At 42.6% G+C, this 23,097-nt stretch overlaps 1 protein-coding gene across 7 annotated transcripts in view; it reads left to right on the top strand.

Moving 5' to 3' along the window:
- DEUP1 (deuterosome assembly protein 1) overlaps positions 1 to 23,097 on the top strand; it is an 83,907-nt gene that overhangs the window by 55,815 nt on the left and 4,995 nt on the right. For 4 of the 7 annotated variants that reach the window (XM_030200178.1, XM_030200184.1, XM_030200180.1 and 1 more), the window contains 3 exons: positions 4,062 to 4,259; positions 6,944 to 7,125; positions 12,805 to 13,072. In XM_030200178.1, coding sequence (XP_030056038.1) covers positions 4,062 to 4,259; positions 6,944 to 7,125; positions 12,805 to 13,072 — 648 coding nt within the window. The remainder of the gene's footprint in view (positions 1 to 4,061; positions 4,260 to 6,943; positions 7,126 to 12,804; positions 13,073 to 23,097) is intronic. The other 3 variants (XM_030200181.1, XM_030200182.1, XM_030200183.1) reach the window with 3 other exon arrangements.

Below are 23,097 nucleotides of genomic sequence, written 5' to 3' on the forward strand. Positions count from 1 at the left end.
TGGAGACTTCAGAGTTCTACGAGCTGTGCGGCACCCACAAGCAGGAATGCTAATACCATGGATTCACTCAGGCTCAAGTACGGGGTTTTCACCTCTTCACGAGTGTATTCTGTGGATCTTTGTTCCATGCTTGCTTTGGCGGAGCTAAGTTGGCTGAGTAACAGATGGTGTCACAAGTTCTGGATCGAGTGCCTTTTTTGGTGTGGCTTCCAGCATTTCTACCTCCAGTGTGGTTCCTTGTGACTGACTGTCTCTCTCTGACTTTGTGTGTTCAGCGGAGGCTGGTGGCTGCCAAGTGCTGGAGAGAGAACCCTTTCAGAACACAGTTGGAGGGGAAAGCTGACATAATCAAGACCTCCACAGCCACCATTGTATTCTTCTTCTCCCAGGAGCCTTCTAGGACTTCCACCTTATCTAGGAGGCTTTTCACTCGGTTTGAACAGAGGTTCATTTATTTGCTACCTCTTCTCGCTAGCCTTCTTGGACACCAACCCAGCGTATTACTTCCCGTCTTCGGCATTCATTTCAGCCTGGACAGCTTTCCTGGCATGGCGGAGTACTGCTACTACTATTACTACTTATCACCCCATTGGATGGTTCCAGAGGAAAATTACTGTAGTGTCAGTTAGTTCCTGGATGCCCTACTGGTTGAACAGAGGCTACAGATGGTCAGGTCTCGGACAGATGACTTGTCTGCCAGGAGCAGCTCACATCAGTTCTCGGTATGAGAAATTCCTTCTGGAAGATATCTCTGCCCTTCTGCAAGCCCTTGAACTCAAGTCCATATCACCAGGGGACGATGGCTGCTATTCTACTCCTTATTCTCCCTTTTGTCACACTGTGCAACTGGGATACTTTCCATCCTGCCTCTTTGACTCTTTTGCTACTTTCTTAGCACAAGAACAGTTTAAGATGGTTTCTTTTCCTAAGCACCCTACTGTCCATGGTTCTGGGCAATCATTGGCTCTGCCCTCTAGACTTTATGGATAGTTAGCCACATGCAGTCTCTTTGATTTCGACTGAGGACATTCTACTTCCTGTGTCACGTGCTACCTTTTGCCTTCGTGTCCGTTTCTGGAATATTCATCATGAGTCTTGTGATCTTCATAGCTCCTCTGCGCTGCCTGAGTCTATATCTTTGCTCGTTTGGGTTTGTGCAGTGCATATTGATGATTGGTGTTCAAGTCTGTATGGAGCACTTTTTGGGTGCCGGACTTAGTGGGATTTGTGTTACAGTATCCCCAGTCCTATCTCCTTCCCGTCTCCCACTTTAAGATCATTGGGCTTCTTCTGGATAGTCGCCTGACTGGGGCATCTCTTCCCGTTATGGAACAGTTACTCTGGACACTGTTACGACTTGGGCACTGAGCCCTTTGGTGGATCTCATCTTCGCGACTGTTCAGGCTGTTGATTGATTACATGGCCTGCATTGTCCATCCATCATCCTTGCCTCATTTTCACATGGGATCTCCTAGTGGACTCTACCTTCTTGGTAGTGTCAGACCACAGGGCTTCTGGAAGAAGTCATCCACATGTCCCCGTGGCGCATTTGCTTTCCATTTGGGGATCGATTCTGCCCCATTTGTTCCTAGAACTATTTTTCTCAATCCTAGTCTTCGCAGACTCTTGATGGTGATTACTTCCCTCTTAGGTTGTGAAGCTCCTTTGTCGGGCTTCCCAACTCTAACGTTTTTGTCTGCCCTGTAGACAAGAGACTTTGGGTGTCCTGACATGTTCTCAGCGATTGCAGTGTAGACTGTTAACTACTTTCTACTCGTTCCACGGATAACCAGGTTGCCCTCTGCTTCCCCGACATAGACAATATATTGGCTTCGCTCTCTGTCAGGGGACTGTACAACTGTGACAGTGTGTTGTCCGAGTGTGCTCTTTCAGGCCACTTCCATCCGTTTGGCCATCAGACTGTACAAGGTGATGTAGCCGCATGTGTGGTCTCTTCATACAAATGTTACTTTCAGGTTCTTCCTATTCTGGAACATCCTGGTAATATATCTCATGGTTACTCAAGTACACTGTCCCGTCCTTCCATTCTGTTCTGGGCTCCAAGTCTGTAACAGACTTCTGTCACTTGCATTTTCTCTTTCTTTGGGAGAACAATCTTTTCTATTCGTTTCTATTCGTCTCCTCTCATCTCCCTCATGGGGCAGGTGGGACCAAGGGGCCAACACTCTCTGATGTATCCTTCTTGGCCTCTGCACTTTTGACTTCCTCTTGTTCTGGAATTCTCTCTTAGAGTGTAGTGGTCCCTGCAGTGTTCTTTGACCCTCTTCCCAAGGAACAGGGTTTTTTTTTCTGTATCCCATCCTCCAGTCTCTGGCTCTCATGGCCTGGATGATAGAGGTTCCACATTAGCTGTCTGGCGTTTTCCTGTAACTGTCTCCACAGTCTTGCTAGCTTTTCGGAAAATTTCCCTTAGGAAGTATTTCTCTTCCCAATGGAATAGGTTTGCCATTTGGTATGTATACCTTCTACATTGGTGGAGATTTGCCTCAGTTTCCTCAGTGTTTTTTCTCTTCTTTGTGTAAGGGATATGCCTTTTTACACCTCTGTATACATTCTGAGACCTCTGCATTGGTATCCCCATGTAATAAGCGCTGTTTTTACGCTGCTTATTTTTCTGTCGGTGGGAGTTCTTGAGCGGAACAGATTTGATTCTGATGGCTGTTCCTTCAGCTTGCCGGGACAATGACCTTTGGCAGTTTCTTTCATCATAATGGAGTGGTTCTCTGCATGCTCCCTAGATTCCTACCTTGAGTTGTGTCAGGGTTCGATCTACATTAGTTACTTCTCTTGCCTCTATCCTTTTCACAGATTCATGCCCATGGCAGGTGCATATTTCACTCTTTGGACTGCAAGCGAACATTGGACTATCCTTGACACTAGCTCAGCACGACAGGCTTTCTCATCAGCATTCCTTCCCTCCGACAGGCTGTGGGTCACCATCGGGGAATGCAACATGTCTGTTTGGCTACTTCCTTATTTTTCTTTTCCGTACGCCCAGGCTGGGCTACCAAGGATAATCTTCAGAATTTCAGTGTCAGAGCCATGACTTAATCGTTCGCATCTATTGGGAAGCTTGGCTAGGCATCTGTGATTTGTCATCATTCCATACATTTACTTCTTGTTCCTGTTCTAAGTAGCATGATTTCGGCAGCATTCCTAACATATCCTTAGATTTTGATGAATAGTTATGCACTTTTACTTTGTGTTCTAGAATCCAACTCCACCTGCCTAGGCCCGTTTTTATACTTTCCCAGGCTTCACTTCCATGATTTGCATATAGTTACCAGTGTCTCCATGTTCTCACCTTGCCATTGGTTGTTGCTACTGGTGAGCCTGGCAGCTAGGGATTCCCCAATTGTGAGAATATTAGCCTGCTTGTTGTTGGAGAAAGCGAAGATACTTACCTGTAGCAGGTATTCTCCGAGGACAGCAGGCTATATATTCTTACATACCCTTCCACCTCCCCTTGAAGTTGTCTTCTATGCTATGATATTGTACTGTTAGTCCTGCGTTCGCACAGCAGGCAGGAAGGCACTCACGCACTGGAGCATGTCTCTTGCTCCAAAGAGCTCTGTGAAAAGCTTGATGCAAGCTCCGGACCGCACAATGTTTGATTGTGTTACCCAATTGTGAGAATATATAGCCTGCTGCCCTCTGAGAATACCTGCTACAGGTAAGTATCTTCGCTGTGCCAGAACCGGTGGTGGGAGGCGGGGCTGATTGTTGGGAGGCGGGGATAGTGCTGGGCAGACTTATACGGTCTGTGCCCTGAAAAGGACAGGTACAAATCAAGGTAAGGTATACACAAAAAGTAGCACATTTGAGTTTATCTTGTTGGGCAGACTGGATGGACCGTGCAGGTCTTTTTCTGCCGTCATCTACTATGTTGCTATATGTTACTATGTAAGTATCTTCGCTTTACCATGGCTTGTGGCAAAATAATAATTACAGTCACTGAATATTAAATCCTGCTTATATATTTGATATATTCGTATATTAAGATTAGGATCAAATGTTTTTATTTAACATGTTCATTGCAGGTGAGGAACTTTCTTTTTTACCAGACACAGCCTCACAGCTTTGATTTGAAAAACATGAAGAATGAAAATTCTGATCTGATTGCAAAACTTCATCAGAAAGATAACACTAAAGCAGCAATTGTAGAGAAATCTGATTTTCAGGAGAGACAGTTAATGACTGAGGTAGAGATGAAAGAAAAAAATATATCCAAGCAGCAGGTATGCAGATGAGCAGCATGTTTGCAAAATATTTCACTCCCTCATACTAAAGGCAATGAAAATTATATGCTGTTCTTATTGCACTACTAACACAGAAAGAGTGGTGAATTCGTGGAATGGCCTCCCATTGGAAGTGGTGGAGATGAAGAGTATCTGAATTCAAGAATAGATGGCATGGATGGGCAGACTGGCTAGGCCATATGGTCTTTATCTGCCTTCATAGTGCTTCCCCGGCAATATCTGGATAGCTTTGTGGTGGTCACAGCTGATATTCAGCTGCACTGTCTGGTGAAGTGCTGCTGAGTATTAGCGGCAGAGCTGGTAATAGTGATTTAAACCATCAGGAGCCTCTGCTTAGTTAAATTGTTTTGAATATTGGGCCCATAGAGTTTAATATACATGGGGCATTCCCAAACCAAGCAATAAAACTCCTAATGATTAAAGCAGAAGTAAGATATTTTACTTTACAGCTCAGTGTACAAAAAAAGATTATATTCAAATTCTGGTACCTATCAATGAATGCAACACAGTTCAAACACTGAAGTGTCACAAAACCTTGCAAAGGGATGCTGAGAAGCTCAGGCAGAACTTAAACTGCACCAACCCTTACTATGAAAAGTCAGAACTGCAAATGTTCTAGATTACCAATATACTTCCAATTGATAAAGGAGAACAAGCAGACTGCTACATAGAACCTACATGTTAAAAGAATCCTTAATCTCTGTTACATGGGCAGAAAAACATAGACCATTACTTAATAAAGAATAAGAAGCTGCAAATTAGAAACAAGCATGTAGACAAAAAATGAATTGAAACTCCAAGAAATCAGACTCTAAACTGTGAAACACAGAAGAAGGAGAAACAGAAATGCATTTCCTCCTATACTGAGCAAAACACAAGAAATGCACATTTTCAAAACTAAAATATTTCATTCTTTAATAAAATGAAAATAAGTTTTTCATACGTCTGATCATTTTATTTCTTCAGTTGGGTTGGTTCTGATCTCCCTTTATCACTTCCTCATATTGGTTTTCTCTTAAGTCCTTTTTTAGGATCTTATTCCCATTTTCTGCTTTTTTTTTTCTTGCTCCCTATCTTTCCCTTCCTCTCCTATGCTTATACCTGTCATTATTCCTTCTATTTCATCTTTATTACTCCATTTTCTCACCTGCCATTATCCACCTATAGCTATATTTCATTCTTCCTTCATCCCTCTTTTCATCTTTCACCTACTTACCAGTTTTTGTAGTCTTCCCATTCCCCACCTCCTGTCTGTCTTTTCCCAACCTCCTGTTCCCCTATCTTTCATCAAGTTTAGTCCTTCATTTCCACCATCTGTACTCATCACCTCCCGAGCCTTATCTTACCTGCCTCTGCCTCTTATCCTCTACCTAGCCCCAGCTCCTTCCCCGTCACTTATTCCCTCTCGACCCCCAGTCTCTTTGTTTTATCTCTGTTGAGACTTCTATTCCCCCTTCTACATTTCCCATTGCCACACACTTGCCTCCTTCAAAGACTTGTTATCCTCCTTCCTTTGTCTCTCATCCTCTCCATAATTCTTTCAACTTCCTCACAACCCTTACAGGTTGTTCAAACTCTCCAAATCACTAACCCGCGTGTTCTCTTAAGCCTTGCTCAGTTTCTTAATCCCTTCTATCCCACTACCTAATCCCCAAGACACCACTTTGATCTTCCATCCTACCCAATCCCTGAGCTTTAATTCACAAATGATCCTGCCCAGTACCAAGTCCTTATACTCCCAATACCCAGCCTCTCTTAGAGTCTTGTTTTCTGGATTCCCACCTAATCCCAGAGTCTACATCTGAGTCTGAGTCCATGCAGTCCTGCATCTCCATGTCGCCTGCATCTTCCCTTTACCACTTCTCCCCTTTTCCAGAATTTGCCTGTTTCTCCAATGTTCGCTTGCTCTGCCTTCTTAAACCTGCATCCATCTTTATGCCCCTTCCCTATCTTCCTTTATATATGTCCTGGCTTTTCCACACCATTCTCTCTCCTTCCGTTGCTTCTCACTTGTCCAGCATCTTACTTTCTTGCATCAACCCCCTTCCAGTCCCATTCCCCTTCTAGCTCCAAACGTCATCCCCCTTCCAACCTGTGCTCCCACAATTAAACCTCAGTATTGCACCTGAAACATGTTCCTTCGCTTCCACCACTGAGCTTAACCATGACATTTTTGAAAGATGAAAACAGGTGCTTCCTGTTTGTCACAAAAGACAAGAAATGTCTATTGTCACCTTTCAAAAATACTGCAGTGCTGGTGGAACAACACAGCAGTGGGAGCAACGGAACAAGGGTGAGCCAATGTGGCAGGCTTTCAGTTCCGTTAATCTTTGGCACCTTGAGCCAGAGCCTCATTGGCTTACCCGTTAAGCCAATCCTGTTTAATGCTTTAATCTTTTATGAATTCAACAGTAATTAGCCATGCATAATTTATTTCAGTAAGTAAAAACACCCAATAAAATTCTGTTTGGAGAGACTGCGAGTCAAAAACATAAATGGCTAACTCAGCATTCTTAACACACAAAACATCTCTGCAAGGTACCTTGGCATCAAGCAGATTTTGATCTACCTTTATGTATATGTTAAGTTTCCTTGCTAATATTTTATTTTAAGCTGCATTTTGAGAACAAAACTGACTAAAAGATCATTTTATTTTCTCTCAGGGTGTAAAATCATTAAGGGAACAAAAAAGCTGTACTACTACCCTTGAAAAACTACAGTATGAAAATGAAAGGCTGCAAAATGATGTTATTAAAGTACAATCTAAGCTGGAATTATCTTCTGAGACTGGTTGTGAAAAACCTGAAGAATCTCTGAGCTATTCTGGCCATGATGTCAGAGAGAAGTATGTTTTTAAAATCATGCAAACGTTTTTTTTAAGTCTTGGAATGAGCTTTTACATATTATTCATCTTTCTTACGTTATGATAAAGATAATGAACAGCCAACTTCATTTCATACTTAAATCTATTCACATGTGCATGGTAATTTTCAAAAGTATATGCGTGGTTAAAACAGTTGAAACAGGCTTTTATAAGACTGTATGCCCAATGGTTGGAGGGGGGAGTAATTCTATAACAGATTGCATATATGGCACCTATTCTGTTAAAAAAAATTTTTAAAAGGACATACGTTACTTTCCTTTATAGAATTCTAGAGTAACTGGTTATATATGCTGTAAATATTGTTTTGTTTTTGGGACCCAGCTTCTCACTCATGTGTTCTTTCAAATCACATATTTAACATCACTCATTTCCTTCTTCTTAATGTTACCACAACTCTATGATTCATTTACTTTTTTAGGGGACCTCAGTAGCGTTTACTGCCAAAAACATGTTAATATGGCAGTATCAATAACGCAAACTTCGTCATCGGTACACCCGATTAATATAATTTATATAAACGTTTCTTTTCTACTTTTTAATAGATATCTAATAATAAACTTATCTTCATCTATCAGATCCAGGGGCTCTGCTGAGTGAGAAGCTGGGTCCCAAAAACAAAAAAAAAATTTCTGTAAGATAGTGGGACTGTTGAGGATTTTTTTTTTTACATAGCCACTGAATAGGTATATATGCTGTAAGGCACAAGCACGTCAGCCATAGAGCTGGCATAAGTGCTTGTGCGTAAATACCAGATACATGCATAACTTGTAGTATTCTATAAATTACAACTGTAAGTATGAGTCCTGGCCACACTCCACCATGAATGCCTACCTGTAAAATGTGCGCTCTTTAAGATACGTGTTTATTTACAAAATAGCACTTAGGCAGATTTTTTACATTTATGCATGTATGTGCATTATTCTTTGAAGGAGGTTACACAAACGTGGATAAAAGTGAGCCAGTTGATATTGAGTATCTGGATTTTCAAAAGGCATTTGACAAAGTTCCTCATGAAAGACTCCATAGAAAATTGGAGAGTCATTGAATAGAAGGTAGTGTGCTATTGTGGATTAAAAACTGGTTAAAAGATAGAAAACAGAGAGTAGGGTTAAATGACCAGTATTTTCAATGGAGAAGGGTAGATAGTGGGGTTCCGCTGGGGTCTGTGCTGGGACCGCTGCTTTTTAACCTATTTACAAATGATCTAGAGATGGGAGTAACTAGTGAGGTAATTAAATTTGCTGACTACCCAAAGTTGTTACATCGCAAAAGGATTGTTAAAAATTACAAGAGGACGTTACGAGACTGGGCATCCATATGGAAGGTGACACTTAATGTGAGCAAGTACAAAGCGATGCATGTGGGAAAGAGGAACCCGAACTATAGCTACGTGATGCAAGGTTCCACATTAGGAGTCACTGACCAGGAAAGAGATCTAGGTGTCATCGTCGATGATACGTTGAAAACCTCTGCTCAGTTTGCAGCAGCAGCTAAGAAAGCAAGTAGAGTGTTAGGAAAGGAATGGAAAACAAAAATGTGAATGTTGTAATGCCTTTGTATCGCTCCATGGTGCGACTACACCTCGAATATTGTGTGCAATTCTGGTCACCACATCTCAAAAAAGATATAGTGGAATTAGAAAAGGTACAGAGAAGGTCGACGAAAATGATAAAGGTGATGGGATGACTTCTCTATGAGGAAAGGCTGAGGCAACTAGGGCTGTTCAGCTTGGAGAAAGGATGGCTGAGGGGGAGATATGATAGAGGTCTATAAAATAATGAATGGAACTCTGGACCAATTCATACTTGATAAACCTAAAGCTTTTCGTCCCCTGTCCAGATATGCTAGCCTACTATGTCGCAAACTATGCCTTGTAGCCCGGAAAGCCATATTACAGTATTGGACCTTGCCAGAACCCCTGGTCTTTTGGCATTAGCGGAATCAGGTACATCTCTTAGCTACGTGGGAGGCTAAGGAAGTGAGGGGATTCCCTAGACGTAAAAAGCATTTCACACAAATTTGTAATCTGTATTTACAAACCATAAGTACTCGAGGTCGTAATTTGATTGTCAACACATTGTAATTGCTAGCTACTTATCAGTTAATATGCCTCATATCCAGTTCACTATTAGTTGGGGGGGGAGGGTGGAGAGGGAGGGTGTATTGGCAAGTCTAGTATACATAGGGCCCAAGGGGCTGTCAGAGTTCAGGCCCAGGGCCCTGCTGGGGGAGGTTATCAGGGAGGGATGGGATAGGAAGTGTATATAGAGGGGGGGTATAGTATATGAGAATATGTTATTGTTGTACTGAGGGTACTGATTCTTTGGGGAATAATTTAGTGGGTACGTTGTGGGGTTGAGGTTTGGGGGGAGGGGTAATACTGTAAAAGTTTGATGGCAGTTTCTTTTCCCTTTCTTTTGGTTGTAATTGTTACTGAGGAACTCTCACATTGGAGTTACTGTATACTTGGAAGTTGGTTGTGATATTTTGATTATCGTCAATACAAAATGTTGAAACATAAAATAATGAATGGAGTGGAATGGGTAGACGTGAATCGCTTGTTTTTACTGTTTCTAAAAATACTAGGGGGCAATGAAGCTACAAAGTAGTACATTTAAAACAAATTGGAGAAAATATTTCTTCACTTAACGAGTAATTAAACTCTGGAATTCATTGTCAGAGAATGTGGTAAAAGCAGTTAGCTTAGCGGGATTTTAAAAAGGTTTGGATAACTTCCTAAAAGAAAAGTCTATAAGCCATTATTAAGATGGACTTGGGGAAAATCCACTGCTTATTTCTAGGATAAGCCGCATAAAATGTATTATGCTGTTTTGGGATCTTGCTAGATGCTTGTAAACTGGATTGGCCATTGTTGGAAACAGGATGCTGGGCTTGATGGACCTTCGGTCTGTCCCAGTATGGCAATGCTTATGCTTATTCTAAAGTACGTATTCAGCACCTAAAGGTTAGCATCTATTTTCTCCCCGTACGAAGACTGTGAGTACTCACACATAGGTGATATCACAAACAGGAGCCCGGCGCGGGAAACGATTCTCCAGCAACATTTTCCAGAAGCCTTTGGGCTACCTCACACGTATGTGAGCCCCTTCCCACCTGCCATTGTCAAATGGAACTTCAGTCTATCTTCATAGAGCTCTTTGGAATGTTTTGCAAGTCACAGCCCTCTCAGCACCTCAAAGTTCATTTTGGTAAAAAAATGTCCTGTTGCTTTAGCATGGTTTTAGATGTTTCCATGGTAGCTGCTTAGATTTTGTGAAGTTTTCTTTCTTTTTTACATTGCTCAATCTAGGCCTATTTTTTTTTTTTTTTACCTTGAGCACCTGGCCGGTGCAGGTTATCCCTTTTCAGTTAGAGATGAAGGAGCCCAGGGCAGAAACATTGGATAGCCTCCAAATCCTTGAAACTCCCTCCCCCAAGCCCACAAAGGAGGCTGAGAAGGATGTACAGTTGAGAATGTAGGAGAACTCCCTCTCAGGAGTGCCTATTAATAAGAAAATTCTATCTATAAAGTCCAGAAGGCTCCAGGATCTGAGATGCAACAGCTTCCTCGTAATTCTGTGGAGGTTGAATTTGCTCTCAAATGAGCCAGGAGGGAGGGAGGTTCAGACATTGGAATCTTTTAGGAAGAGGTTCTTTCAGAATCCCACGTTGCATCCTATCAGCTCTTCATGGGCATATGTTTCTGGAACATAGTGCACAGTGTGGCAAAGTGTGTGGACACTTATCATAGCAGTATAGTAACACCCTTAAGACCATCCAGATCCGTTTCTAGTAGAACATGATTTGAGGTTGTATTGAGGTAAGCTTAAGAGTAACATCAAGAAATACTTTTTCATGAAAAGGTTGATGAATGTGATGAAGACGAAAACAGAATTCATAAACATGTACAATAAACACAAAGGATCCCTAGATAGCAAGAAGAAATCAGAGCAAGGTATAGAGGGATGTAACCTGCAGAGAGTGGCAGGTAAAATCTCAAAGAGAGATGTAACCTTCTTACTAGCATTTATCTACCATCATTTGCTATGTTGCTGTGTCTGAGCTCTGCTTGGAATGCATGAGCTGTGGCAAGGGAACTGACATAACCTGTTCTGTGGAGTTATTTAGCATAAAGTGGTGCCACATCTGCTTTTAAAGCAACCATTACAGTTTGTGCCAAAATGTGTGGCTTTGATAAATTTTAAAATGACATTTTTCATTACATTACATTACATTACGTAAAAACTTATACCACACATACCTTTTACAGTTCAGAGCAGTTAACAAAAACCAGGTACACCTGGGAATTTATAAATCAGAAGAAATAATCATAACCAGAAGGTAATACATTTTTTAGTTCCAATATTTTTATTGTGTTTTATAATACATTTTTGAAATATCACTCATATTTTCTGGAAGGGAATTCCAAATTTTCGTTGCTTGATATTCTATCATTTACACCCAAATAGATCTGTATCTGATCCCTTTTGGGTCCGGAAGACTAACTTTTTTCACTAAAAGTATAGCAATGAGGCATATTTTCAAAGCACTTAGCCTTCCAAAGTTCCATAGAAACTATGGAACTTTGGAAGGCTAAGTGCTTTGAAAATATAAATTGTGTGCAGACTTGTCTTGTTTTTGGTATTCTCTCATTTAACATAGATTTGTCATCCCCTAATAATGACCAATTATAATTCCAGTCTATTGATGGTTGTATTGGTGTCTGTATCAAGATGAGAGCTATTGACCACAGACTGGTAAATTTAACACATTCCAAAAAGAGCGCAGAAAGGTCCTCTATTGCATTTTACATTTGGCACATGTTTTCTCACTCTACATTTTGATCTTAGTCCCTTTTTAAAGGGTCATATAAGCCATATGAATTATCTTGAACTGCATTTCTTGCAAAGTTGCATCCATGGGTCTTCTAATCTTTTATTTGTTTTTAATACCTTTAGGAAGAGGGAATAAATCCTTCCATATCTCCTTAACCAGACACTTCAATATGTAGTGGATTTTCAGAAAGTTTCATGTCCTTATAGTTAGGGAAGGTATTTTAGATATAGCTCGTACCTTTTTCAGCTGTAGCTCAAAGCAAGTTAATTCAGGTACAGTAGGTAGACCAGGGGCGTAGCTATGTGGGGCCATGGGGGCCTGGGCCCCCACAAATTTCGTCCAGGCCCCTGGTTTGACTACGACCCCGCCACCCGAAGCCGCCTTCAGGGCCAGTCTCCGGCGCAGCTGCGTTCGCTGCCCTGCAGTTCCTTCTTCCTGCTCCTCCTGTGTACACTGACGCTCCTTTACGTGAAACTGAGAAGGAGCGTCAGCGTGCACAGGGCAGGAGGAGCAAGAAGAAAGAAGAGCAGGGCAGCGAACGCGGCTGCGCCGGAGACCGGCGCTGAAGAAGGCTTCGGCTGGCAGGGGTTGGGGACCCCTGCCAGCAAAGGTATTTGTTGTCGAGGTGGTGGGGGGGGGGGGCCAGGAGGTGAGGCAAAGAGTGGCTTTGGGGGGGGGGGGGGCAGTGGGGCGACACTCAAAATGTGCCCCCAACCTCGGACTCTGGCCTCCCCCCACCGTAAGGTCTGGCTACACCCCTGAGGTAGACTGGTATTCATCGTTAAATATTGTTTTCTCTTTTAGAATGTTCCAACAGGAAAATAATTGCGAGTTGAAAACAGAACTTCTTCAATCTTCCAGACATTACATCAACAGTCATTCACCTCACAATGAAACTGATGACATTGCTATTAATAGCAGCTGGGACAGCCCCTCCGCAAATATTTTCAGGAATCCTGAGGGAGCAGCAGGTGGTGTGATTGAAGTGCCCATTGTTGATTGTCTGCACAACCAAGGCATATCTAACCTTTCCTTCCTCTCTCAGTACATCCCTGGGGATAGTATTGTATTGGTAAGTACTAAGCTGCTGGTTTATTTCTTTCTGTTCAGTGCCTTTTCAAACTAGGTCAATATTTTTGAAACTTAGAAGAAAGTCTTTATTTAGGAGGATTTTTTAAAAAAACTTTTTCAACTTTTCCAATACATTGGAAGCAATTTCAGAATAAGTAGGCACAGTTTATACACATAAAAGGCATATTCACACTTGTAAATCAGCATGTCTGTATAAGTAGTGATTCTAGAACAGGTATCACTTATATGTATATTCCGTGAGATGCCAAACTTTAAAGGCAGCATGTTCTAGGGATGGCTTTATACAACACCAATATATGCTTTTCCAAAAATTTTCCCCTTTGGCATTTTACACCTGCTTTGAGTCATGTGTAACTGTTGGCCAACTTCACTTTTGAGCCTGGGCTCTGGAGGAAACCTGGGGGGGGGTTGTGCGCTTACCTCAATGGGTTTCAAAACCCTGTCAAAATGCAAAAGGTTTTTCCATTTTAGAGGACAGCCCTTAATCAATCCTCAGAAACATCCAGATTTCTGCTACTTGCATATATAAGTAGTAAAATTGCCACATATATATTATGTGGTGCTACTTACACATGCAAGCTCTTGATGCTGCTGAATTTTATTTAAATATATATGTATCAAAAATGGCTGTTCTGTTGTGCATATTTTCAGCTATACATGCTTCTTTGCATCACAATACTTACAGTGGGGGAAATAAGTATTTGATCCCTTGCTGATTTTGTAAGTTTGCCCACTGACAAAGACATGAGCAGCCCATAATTGAAGGGTAGGTTATTGGTAACAGTGAGAGATAGCACATCACAAATTAAATCCGGAAAATCACATTGTGGAAAGTATATGAATTTATTTGCATTCTGCAGAGGGAAATAAGTATTTAATCCCTCTGGCAAACAAGACCTAATACTTGGTGGCAAAACCCTTGTTGGCAAGCACAGCGGTCAGACGTCTTCTGTAGTTGATGATGAGGTTTGCACACATGTCAGGAGGAATTTTGGTCCACTCCTCTTTGCAGATCATCTCTAAATCATTAAGAGTTCTGGGCTGTCGCTTGGCAACTCGCAGCTTCAGCTCCCTCCATAAGTTTTCAATGGGATTAAGGTCTGGTGACTGGCTAGGCCACTCCATGACCCTAATGTGCTTCTTCCTGAGCCACTCCTTTGTTGCCTTGGCTGTATGTTTTGGGTCATTGTCGTGCTGGAAGACCCAGCCACGACCCATTTTTAAGGCCCTGGCGGAGGGAAGGAGGTTGTCACTCAGAATTGTACGGTACATGGCCCCATCCATTCTCCCATTGATGCGGTGAAGTAGTCCTGTGCCCTTAGCAGAGAAACACCCCCAAAACATAACATTTCCACCTCCATGCTTGACAGTGGGGACGGTGTTCTTTGGGTCATAGGCAGCATTTCTCTTCCTCCAAACACGGCGAGTTGAGTTCATGCCAAAGAGCTCAATTTTTGTCTCATCTGACCACAGCACCTTCTCCCAATCACTCTCGGCATCATCCAGGTGTTCACTGGCAAACTTCAGACGGGCCGTCACATGTGCCTTCCGGAGCAGGGGGACCTTGCGGGCACTGCAGGATTGCAATCCGTTATGTCGTAATGTGTTACCAATGGTTTTCGTGGTGACAGTGGTCCCAGCTGCCTTGAGATCATTGACAAGTTCCCCCCTTGTAGTTGTAGGCTGATTTCTAACCTTCCTCATGATCAAGGATACCCACGAGGTGAGATTTTGCGTGGAGCCCCAGATCTTTGTCGATTGACAGTCATTTTGTACTTCTTCCATTTTCTTACTATGGCACCAACAGTTGTCTCCTTCTCGCCCAGCGTCTTACTGATGGTTTTGTAGCCCATTCCAGCCTTGTGCAGGTGTATGATCTTGTCCCTGACATCCTTAGACAGCTCCTTGCTCTTGGCCATTTTGTAGAGGTTAGAGTCTGACTGATTCACTGAGTCTGTGGACAGGTGTCTTTCATACAGGTGACCATTGCCGACAGCTGTCTGTCATGCAGGTAACGAGTTGATTTGGAGCATCTACCTGGTCTGTAGGGGCCAGATCTCTTACTGGTTGGTGGGGGATCAAATACTTATTTCCCTCTGCAGAATGCAAATAAATTCATATACTTTCCACAATGTGATTTTCCGGATTTAATTTGTGATGTGCTATCTCTCACTGTTACCAATAACCTACCCTTCAATTATGGGCTGCTCATGTCTTTGTCAGTGGGCAAACTTACAAAATCAGCAAGGGATCAAATACTTATTTCCCCCACTGTATTTTAGAATAGGTTCCATATTCACTGTCTCTTTAAAATACTAGGGTTTCTTTATGAACACATGAACCTAAACATTCGTTTTCTGACCTACACAACCTATACGAAGTTGTCCTCATGATGTGTAATTACTAGAAAAGTATCGTGTATTGAATAAAAATAGCAACACAGGTTGCAATCAAATTTCAACAAGAAATTTTATGTACTTTTTAGTCGTCATACTTGCATATTACTATTAAACAACATTTAATTATCTTGCACGTTAAAACGTTCGATCTGAAACACAGTAAAATAACATAATTCAAATGATAGTTAACAACGTGTCAGATTTTTGCAGTCACTGTGAACGTGTCCACCCCCAGCTTTGACACAGGCCTGCCAGTTGCATTGGTAAGTTCTTAACAGCCTTGTTGATCAGTCCCTGTGGCAAGCTGTCCCAGATCATCTGCCGACACTTATTCCCATTCCAATCTGTAAATTATCATATCAAATACAAATTATTCCAATTTGTTTACAAAAGTCTACATCACTGTGACATCATTTACAGTAAGCTGATACCCAGTTTGGGTTTGTTTGTTTTTTTTTCAAATAATGGTAGTTTTACAGTGCAAACGTTTTTGAATGTGTGAAAATTGCTGGGTGGTCACACTAAAAAGTCTGTAACTTTGCTGTGTTTAAAGAATCTCATTCCACTTGGCACATAAATGTAGATGGTAACAACAAATTAAAGCTTAAAATTTCCATGTAGTGGCTGTGAAAACGGCAAAAAAAAAAAAAAAAACAACCCTAGAGGGATGCTTCTTTCTTTCTTTTTTTTTGCCTCACCTTGTAATAACAGAAAGAAAAAAGAATACTAAATTTCAGTAGTTTTGCTTAGCCTTAAAGAAGATGCATACTGTGACTTAAGTATATAAGCAAAATCCGTCATAAAGTGTAATCCTTTTAATAGTTAGTATATGGCAGTTATGTATGTTCCGTCAGGCTTGTATGATATAGTTTTCCCATGACTGTAGTTAGCTTTTGCTTGGCATAATACAGCATACTCTCTTTGTAGTAAGGACTTTCTTCCCTTCCCTTCATAGAGATGAAGTTTGATACACGGCCAGGGCCATGCCGATGTGGTAAGCGGGGTAAGCGCCGCAGGGGGGCGCCCACCTCTGGAGGGCGCCGCCGCGGTGCTTACCCTTGCCCCACGCCGCCGAGGCCTTTAAATCTTTTACCTGGTCGCAGCAGCGTCAGTGAAAGCGCTGCCGACGTCTCCCTTCCCTTGCACTCATTGGTTCCCTCAGTGTCCCGCCTTCTTCTGACGTCAGAAGAAGGCGGACACTGAGGGAACCAAGAGTGCGAAGGGAAGGGAGACGTCGGCAACGCTCCACTTTCACTGACGCTGCTGCGACCGGAAGTAAAAGATTTAAAGGCCCCAGGGCGCGGAGGAAAGAGCAGAGAGGCATGGATGGGAGGGCAGAGAGACAGGCATGGATGGGAGGGCATGGATGGGAGGGCAGAGAGGCATGGATGGGAGGGCAGCAGCAGGGCCCAGGGAGAGGACAAATTGCTGGAAGGGGAGGGGAGAGAGGAGGATTGCTAGCTATGGATGCAGCAGGGAAGGGCGGAGAGGGACAAGGATGGACATGGGGGCCCAGGGAGAGGACAATTTGCTGGAAATGGAGGGGAGGGGAGAGGAGGATTGCTGGCTATGGATGGAGGAGGGAAGGGCAGAGGGGGACAAGGATGGACATGGGGGCCCAGGGAGAGGACAATTTGCTGGAAATGGAGGGGAGGGGAGAGAGGAGGATTGCTGGCTATGGATGGAGGAGGGAAGGGCAGAGAGGGACAAGGATGGACGTGGATGGGAGGACAGGACCCAGGGAGAGAGAAGAAATTGCTGGAAATGGATATAGAGCAAGAAATGAAGAAGAAAGGAGGAAAGTAAAGAAATAAATGGAAAGGAAGCCCTGGAAATGGAGTTAAGAGGACAGATAGCAGCAGACTCAGATACTGGGCCAGCATGATCGGAAAAAAAAGACAAAGGTAGAAAAAAATCATTTTATTTTCATTTTAGCGTTTGGAATATGTCCACTTTGAGAATTTACATCTGCTATCTTATTTTGCAATGTATAGCAATTTGTTTCTAAGAATATTGCTGACAATTCCTGTCAGTGTAGCAAGTGGTGAGCGATCATTTTCACCGGGGGGGGGGGGGGGGGGGGATCATTTTCACAGGGGGGGGGCAACTGATAGTCTGCAGGGGGGCGCCAGAGACCCTAGGCACGGCCCTGTACACGGCACTGTTTTTCTTTTTGCTCCAAGGGACTCTTACATACCACAGTTCAGTTCAGTAGTCTTAGCCATTAAGGTCATTAAGATATTTCAGTATGACATATGAGAGTTCAAGAAATACTCTGTGCTCCTTTACCTGACCAGCTGTTCTACTCACTGGCAGCTGACTGTTGTACATGTCTCAAATTGAGGTCATCTTCAGCATGATGGCTGTCATCCAGCAGAGCCTAGTGAGCTTGAGATTCTACTCCATCTCCTGCAAAAGTACAGCTGACCTGCCCACTTAAGCCTCCCACAAAAAAAACTCATAAACGGAGTAAAAACAAAGCACTGCAGAGAGCAATCTGCTTCCTTGCCTTGAAATCTGCAGACACAGTGCCTGCAAGAAAACTCTGCTTTCTTTCCTGCAGTCTCTCTTCCTCGGACATTACAGTCCACACAGGATGCTACGCCCATTTTATTGCAACTTTTTCAGAAAGTACTACAGCAACCATCTCCAGCAATCTCTCCTTCTCTGCTCATATCCAGCAGATTGCCAAGACCTGTCGTTTCTTTCTTTACAACATCCGTAAAATCCGCCACTTTCTTTCCGAGCACTCTACCAAAACCCTCATCCACACCCTTGTCACCTCTCGTTTAGACTACTGCAATCTGCTTCTTGCTGGCCTCCCACTTAGTCACCTCTCCCCTCTCCAGTCGGTTCAAAACTCTGCTGCCCGTCTCATCTTCCGCCAGGGTCGCTTTACTCATACTACTCCTCTCCTCAAGACCCTTCACTGGCTCCCTATCCGTTTTCGCATCCTGTTCAAACTTCTTCTACTGACCTATAAATGTATTCACTCTGCTGCTCCCCAGTATCTCTCCACACTCGTCCTTCCCTACACCCCTTCCCGTGCACTCCGCTCCATGGATAAATCCTTCTTATCTGTTCCCTTCTCCACTACTGCCAACTCCAGACTTCGCGCCTTCTGTCTCGCTGCACCCTACGCCTGGAATAAACTTCCTGAGCCCCTACGTCTTGCCCCATCCTTGGCCACCTTTAAATCTAGACTGAAAGCCCACCTCTTTAACATTGCTTTTGACTCGTAACCACTTGTAACCACTCGCCTCCACCTACCCTCCTCTCTTCCCTCCCGTCACATTAATTGATTTGATTTGCTTACTTTATTTATTTTTTGTCTATTAGATTGTAAGCTCTTTGAGCAGGGACTGTCTTTCGTCTATGTTTGTGCAGCGCTGCGTATGCCTTGTAGCGCTATAGAAATGCTAAATAGTAGTAGTAGTAGTAGTAATCTCTTCACCCCTGTTGTATCACACCCCCCCCCCCCTGTAGTAGTTTAGGCGGTGATCCACAAATCTAAATCTTTAAACTCTCATCCTCTCTATACTCCGGGGAAAGAATCTAAAACTTTGGACGCTGTGGGCAGAAAAGTTGGTGGTGGGGGGGGGGGGGGGTTCAGCTACCATGCTTTCCTCCAGAATAGAAGCTCATCAGCTCCAAATCTTACATTACCAACATTCTAAGCTCTATGCTACACTAGAATCCATCTGTTGCAGAGCCTGTCATCTAATTTCCTTCAAGCAATGGAAGAAATCACCTTCCACTTGATAGCAAAATACATATGATCTATAAGATACAACTTCACAAATGGGTGCTGTTTCCACTGCAGCAAGATGAGTGTCCAGGCATTGTGCCTCAGGCCTTAGGGATGACCAGAATAGACTGACAGATGCCCCGTACTTAGGGGATAATATCTTTGGAGAGAAAGTGAAAGATGCAGTCAAGACGACAGCTCCACATTTAAGGAACTGTCAAATTCTCCTTCTGACAATTCTATTTCTTATAGGAAATTGTCTTCCTCTACCTACAGGAAATCTTATCCTTACCAATCTTCATACAAGAAACAATATCAACCATATTCAAAGCCTCGGCAGACAAGGCCTCTGGAACAATCTTCTTTTCAAAGATCGTGTTCAAGAGACTGGAAAACTCCTTCTACCGCTGTACCCACAAAGGCTACTCTTTGAGTATTTGGTGCTTTTTTGGAGGCTACGTTCGTCACTTTTTCCAAGCCTGGCAACAAATTACTACTGATCAATGAGTTGTGTCTGGTCAAATACAGTTACAACATAAATTTTATCAAGCTTTCCCCAACGTCTCTGCTGTCATCTCTCAACATACAACACAACAGGCCTCCATCCTATTCTAGGAAATCTAATATCGGCTCTCAATTCAAGCAATAGAACCAGTAAACTATTTATCCACAGACCAGGGTTTTTACTGTCATTATTTCCTAATTCCAAAAAGTTGGTAGATCTCAGACCCATTCTCATCCTCAGAGCTTTGAATATATTTGTGGAAATAGAAAAAAAACAAAATGCAATCCCTCCAATCAGTTCTTCCTTTCATTTCACAGAATTCGTGGTTAGCAACTTTGGATTTGAAGGATGCTTATACTCATATTCCAGTTCACCCAAGCCATTGGAAATACCTGTGCTTTTCCTTCCAAAATCAACTGTTCAAGTACAAGGTTCTTCTGTTCGGCCTCTTTACAAAGACTCTAGCAGAAACAAATCTTTGTCTTTCCTTACATAGACAACTGGCTGGTTGTTGGGCACCCCTAAACAGAACTCGTCCAAGCTCTTCAAACTACTGTAACCACACTGGAATCACTGGGCTTCATATTCAAGTGCAGAAGTCTCAACTGCACCCCATTCAATCACTTCAGTTCATAAGTGCATTTCTGGACACCATTCAAGCCAAAATATATCTTCTGCGTGATCATATTCAAACCATTCATGCATTGTGATGCAATTTCTTCAAAAGAAAACATGCACTACCAGATCCCTTCCCAAACTATTGGGACACATGTCATCCACAACAATAGTTGTTTGACTTATCCTTGCTGTACACCACCTTGGGTGAATTTCTTCAAAAAGGCAGTAAATAAATAGTTGTTCCGGTGGTGAGGCTTTGTATGTGCCCAATTCAATGGGGTCTCAAGATCCAATGGGATCAATAAGAACAGTTTACATCACAAAATAGTGGTCATCCCCCAGATCAAGCAAGGTCTCTTGGTGGCTCAACTCTTCCAACCTACAGACCAGAGCACTATTCAATCTGCCCACAGCAGACCTTATCCTTACCTCTACTTTACTTTTCTTTCCAGAACTTCTTCAAAGATTTGCTAGGTGTCACACTGCCATCAAAAGAGTTTCTTCTACTGATCATAAATTGTAAAGCTGTTTTATAGAATGGTGGCCTACATATTTCTGATTAACGAGCTCTTTGTGGGCATACAGAACTTATAAAACATGACAGCCACATAGTTTGAATATTCACTAATTTACATATCTGTGTACTTTAAAAAAAGGAAAATTCCCTTTTGGTTAAAGCAGCAGTCAATCAAACATTTTGTCAGTCTTTTCAATGTTAGGTTTGCAGCTATCTTTGAAGAGCAGTTATAGGTGCGTTAGCATCTCTAATGCGCATTAACCATGTTCGCATGTTAACCGTGTACACGCATACACAGCGGGCATGTTAATTGTAGGAGTGTTAAAAACTAACGCGCCTTAGTAAACAGGACCCTCAGAGATCACAATGTTCAAAATGATTTATGTGGTTAAATTTTGAGTTAACTGCATAAGTCATTGGCATTTGAAATTGTGATCTCCTTAACAACATGACTTTTGACTGGACATATTTAATGAGGTGCCATACGAAAAGTTCCTTTAACTACCTAATGCAGTTAACTAAATAGGGCCCTTGGGGGAGGAGGGAGAGTTAACAATGTGGGCTACTATTCAGATGTGAAGGGCAATTCTATAAAGAATTCTGTAAAGGGCAATTCAGTTGCACGTGTTGACTTATAGAATAGGTGCACTTAAGTGTCTGCATGATGTCACATTGGCATTTACGCGCCTATGTGCTAGGCACTGTTCTTTAACCTTGGACACTAGTTGCATGGTACATAACAGCAAATGGGCTGTACCAGGGGGAAACGCACGGGTGTGTCATGGGCATTCTGCTTACCAATTTGCACACCTTATAGAATATTTTCAGATGTGCACGTTGCAAGGTGCACTTAGAAGCCTCAACTTGGGCCTGCCATTGACCCTGGCGTAAGCTGTCATGCTTAAGCTTCGTCATTCCAAGGTGACTTTGTGCTACTGTTCTATAATGAGTTAGGTGCACCTTAATGCCATTATAGAATTGGCACTAAGCACGCTTCTTTGTCACTCCTACATTTAGGTGCCATGTCATACAATTGCCCTCATTTTACTGTTAACCTCAGTTATTAGTAATTTGGCCTCATTGCTTAAAATGGGACTTGTGTTAAAATTGCATGAGTTACACAGGCTCTCTCCACATTTGTTATAGTCTTCATGAGGGGTGAGGTTGGGGTTTGCAACCACCAAGTGGAAGTCCGATTGTCACACCTTGGGAGGGTGGGAGGATAGGGGAATAGACGGGGGGAGGGCTGGATTAGGGAGGTTTTATATGTTCTTATTGATATGCTATCAAGGTTAGGGAGGGTGGGGGGGGGATGAAAATGGTAAAATGTTGATGAGAGACAGTGATATTGTGTTATCTTTGCATATACTGTGTTTGGTCCTTTGTCATCAATAAAAATGTTAAAAATTAAAATAGCATGAGTTAGTGATAAAGTAACCATGTCTTAATGGTAGCCCATGTTGATCACTATTATTATTATTAACATTTCTATAGCGCTGCCAGACGCATGCAGCGCTGAACATCCAACATAGAGAGAGACAGTCCCTGCTCAAAAGAGCTTACAATCTAAAAATAAGACAGATAGACAAAACAAGGACAAGGGAAGTACTGGGTAAGAAGGAACAAGGGGAGGGCAAATTGAGTAGTGGCTAGGAGTCAAAAGCAGTGGAGAAAAGGTGGGTTTTTAGCATAGATTTGAAAACAGGTAGAGATGGAGCTAGACGTATAGGCTCAGGAAGTCTATTCCAGGCATAAGGTGCAGCCCCTAAATACATTCCACCTGATATTCAGCCCACAGCGGCAAGCGGTGACTGAGCTGCTGACAGCCGCAGGCTGAATTGACCCCAGATATTCAGTACTTGGGGGCATGTGTCGTTCCCGGCATTGAATATCTGGGTTTCAGCAGTCACCGAGAAGTTGACCGGGCAACTGGTACTCAGTTAACTTTACAGCATAAAGGGAACCTTTTACAAAGCTGTGCTAGTTTTTTAGCTTGTGGTAAAAATCAGCTGGCAGTAAACTCTGAGATGCTCATAGGAATATAATGGGCATCTCAGCATTCACCGCCACCTGATTTTCACCGTAAGCTAAAAATGTTAGCGTGGCTTTGTTAAAAGACCCCTAAAGATAGAACAACCTTTTTTTGCTGTCCCAACTTTATGCAGTTACTTAGGGCCCTGTTTACTTAGCAGCATTATGGCGCGTTAACGTTTTTAAT

The sequence above is a fragment of the Microcaecilia unicolor genome, chromosome 4, assembly GCF_901765095.1.
Source record: "Microcaecilia unicolor chromosome 4, aMicUni1.1, whole genome shotgun sequence".
In the NCBI taxonomy this organism is placed as follows: Eukaryota; Metazoa; Chordata; class Amphibia; order Gymnophiona; family Siphonopidae; genus Microcaecilia; species Microcaecilia unicolor.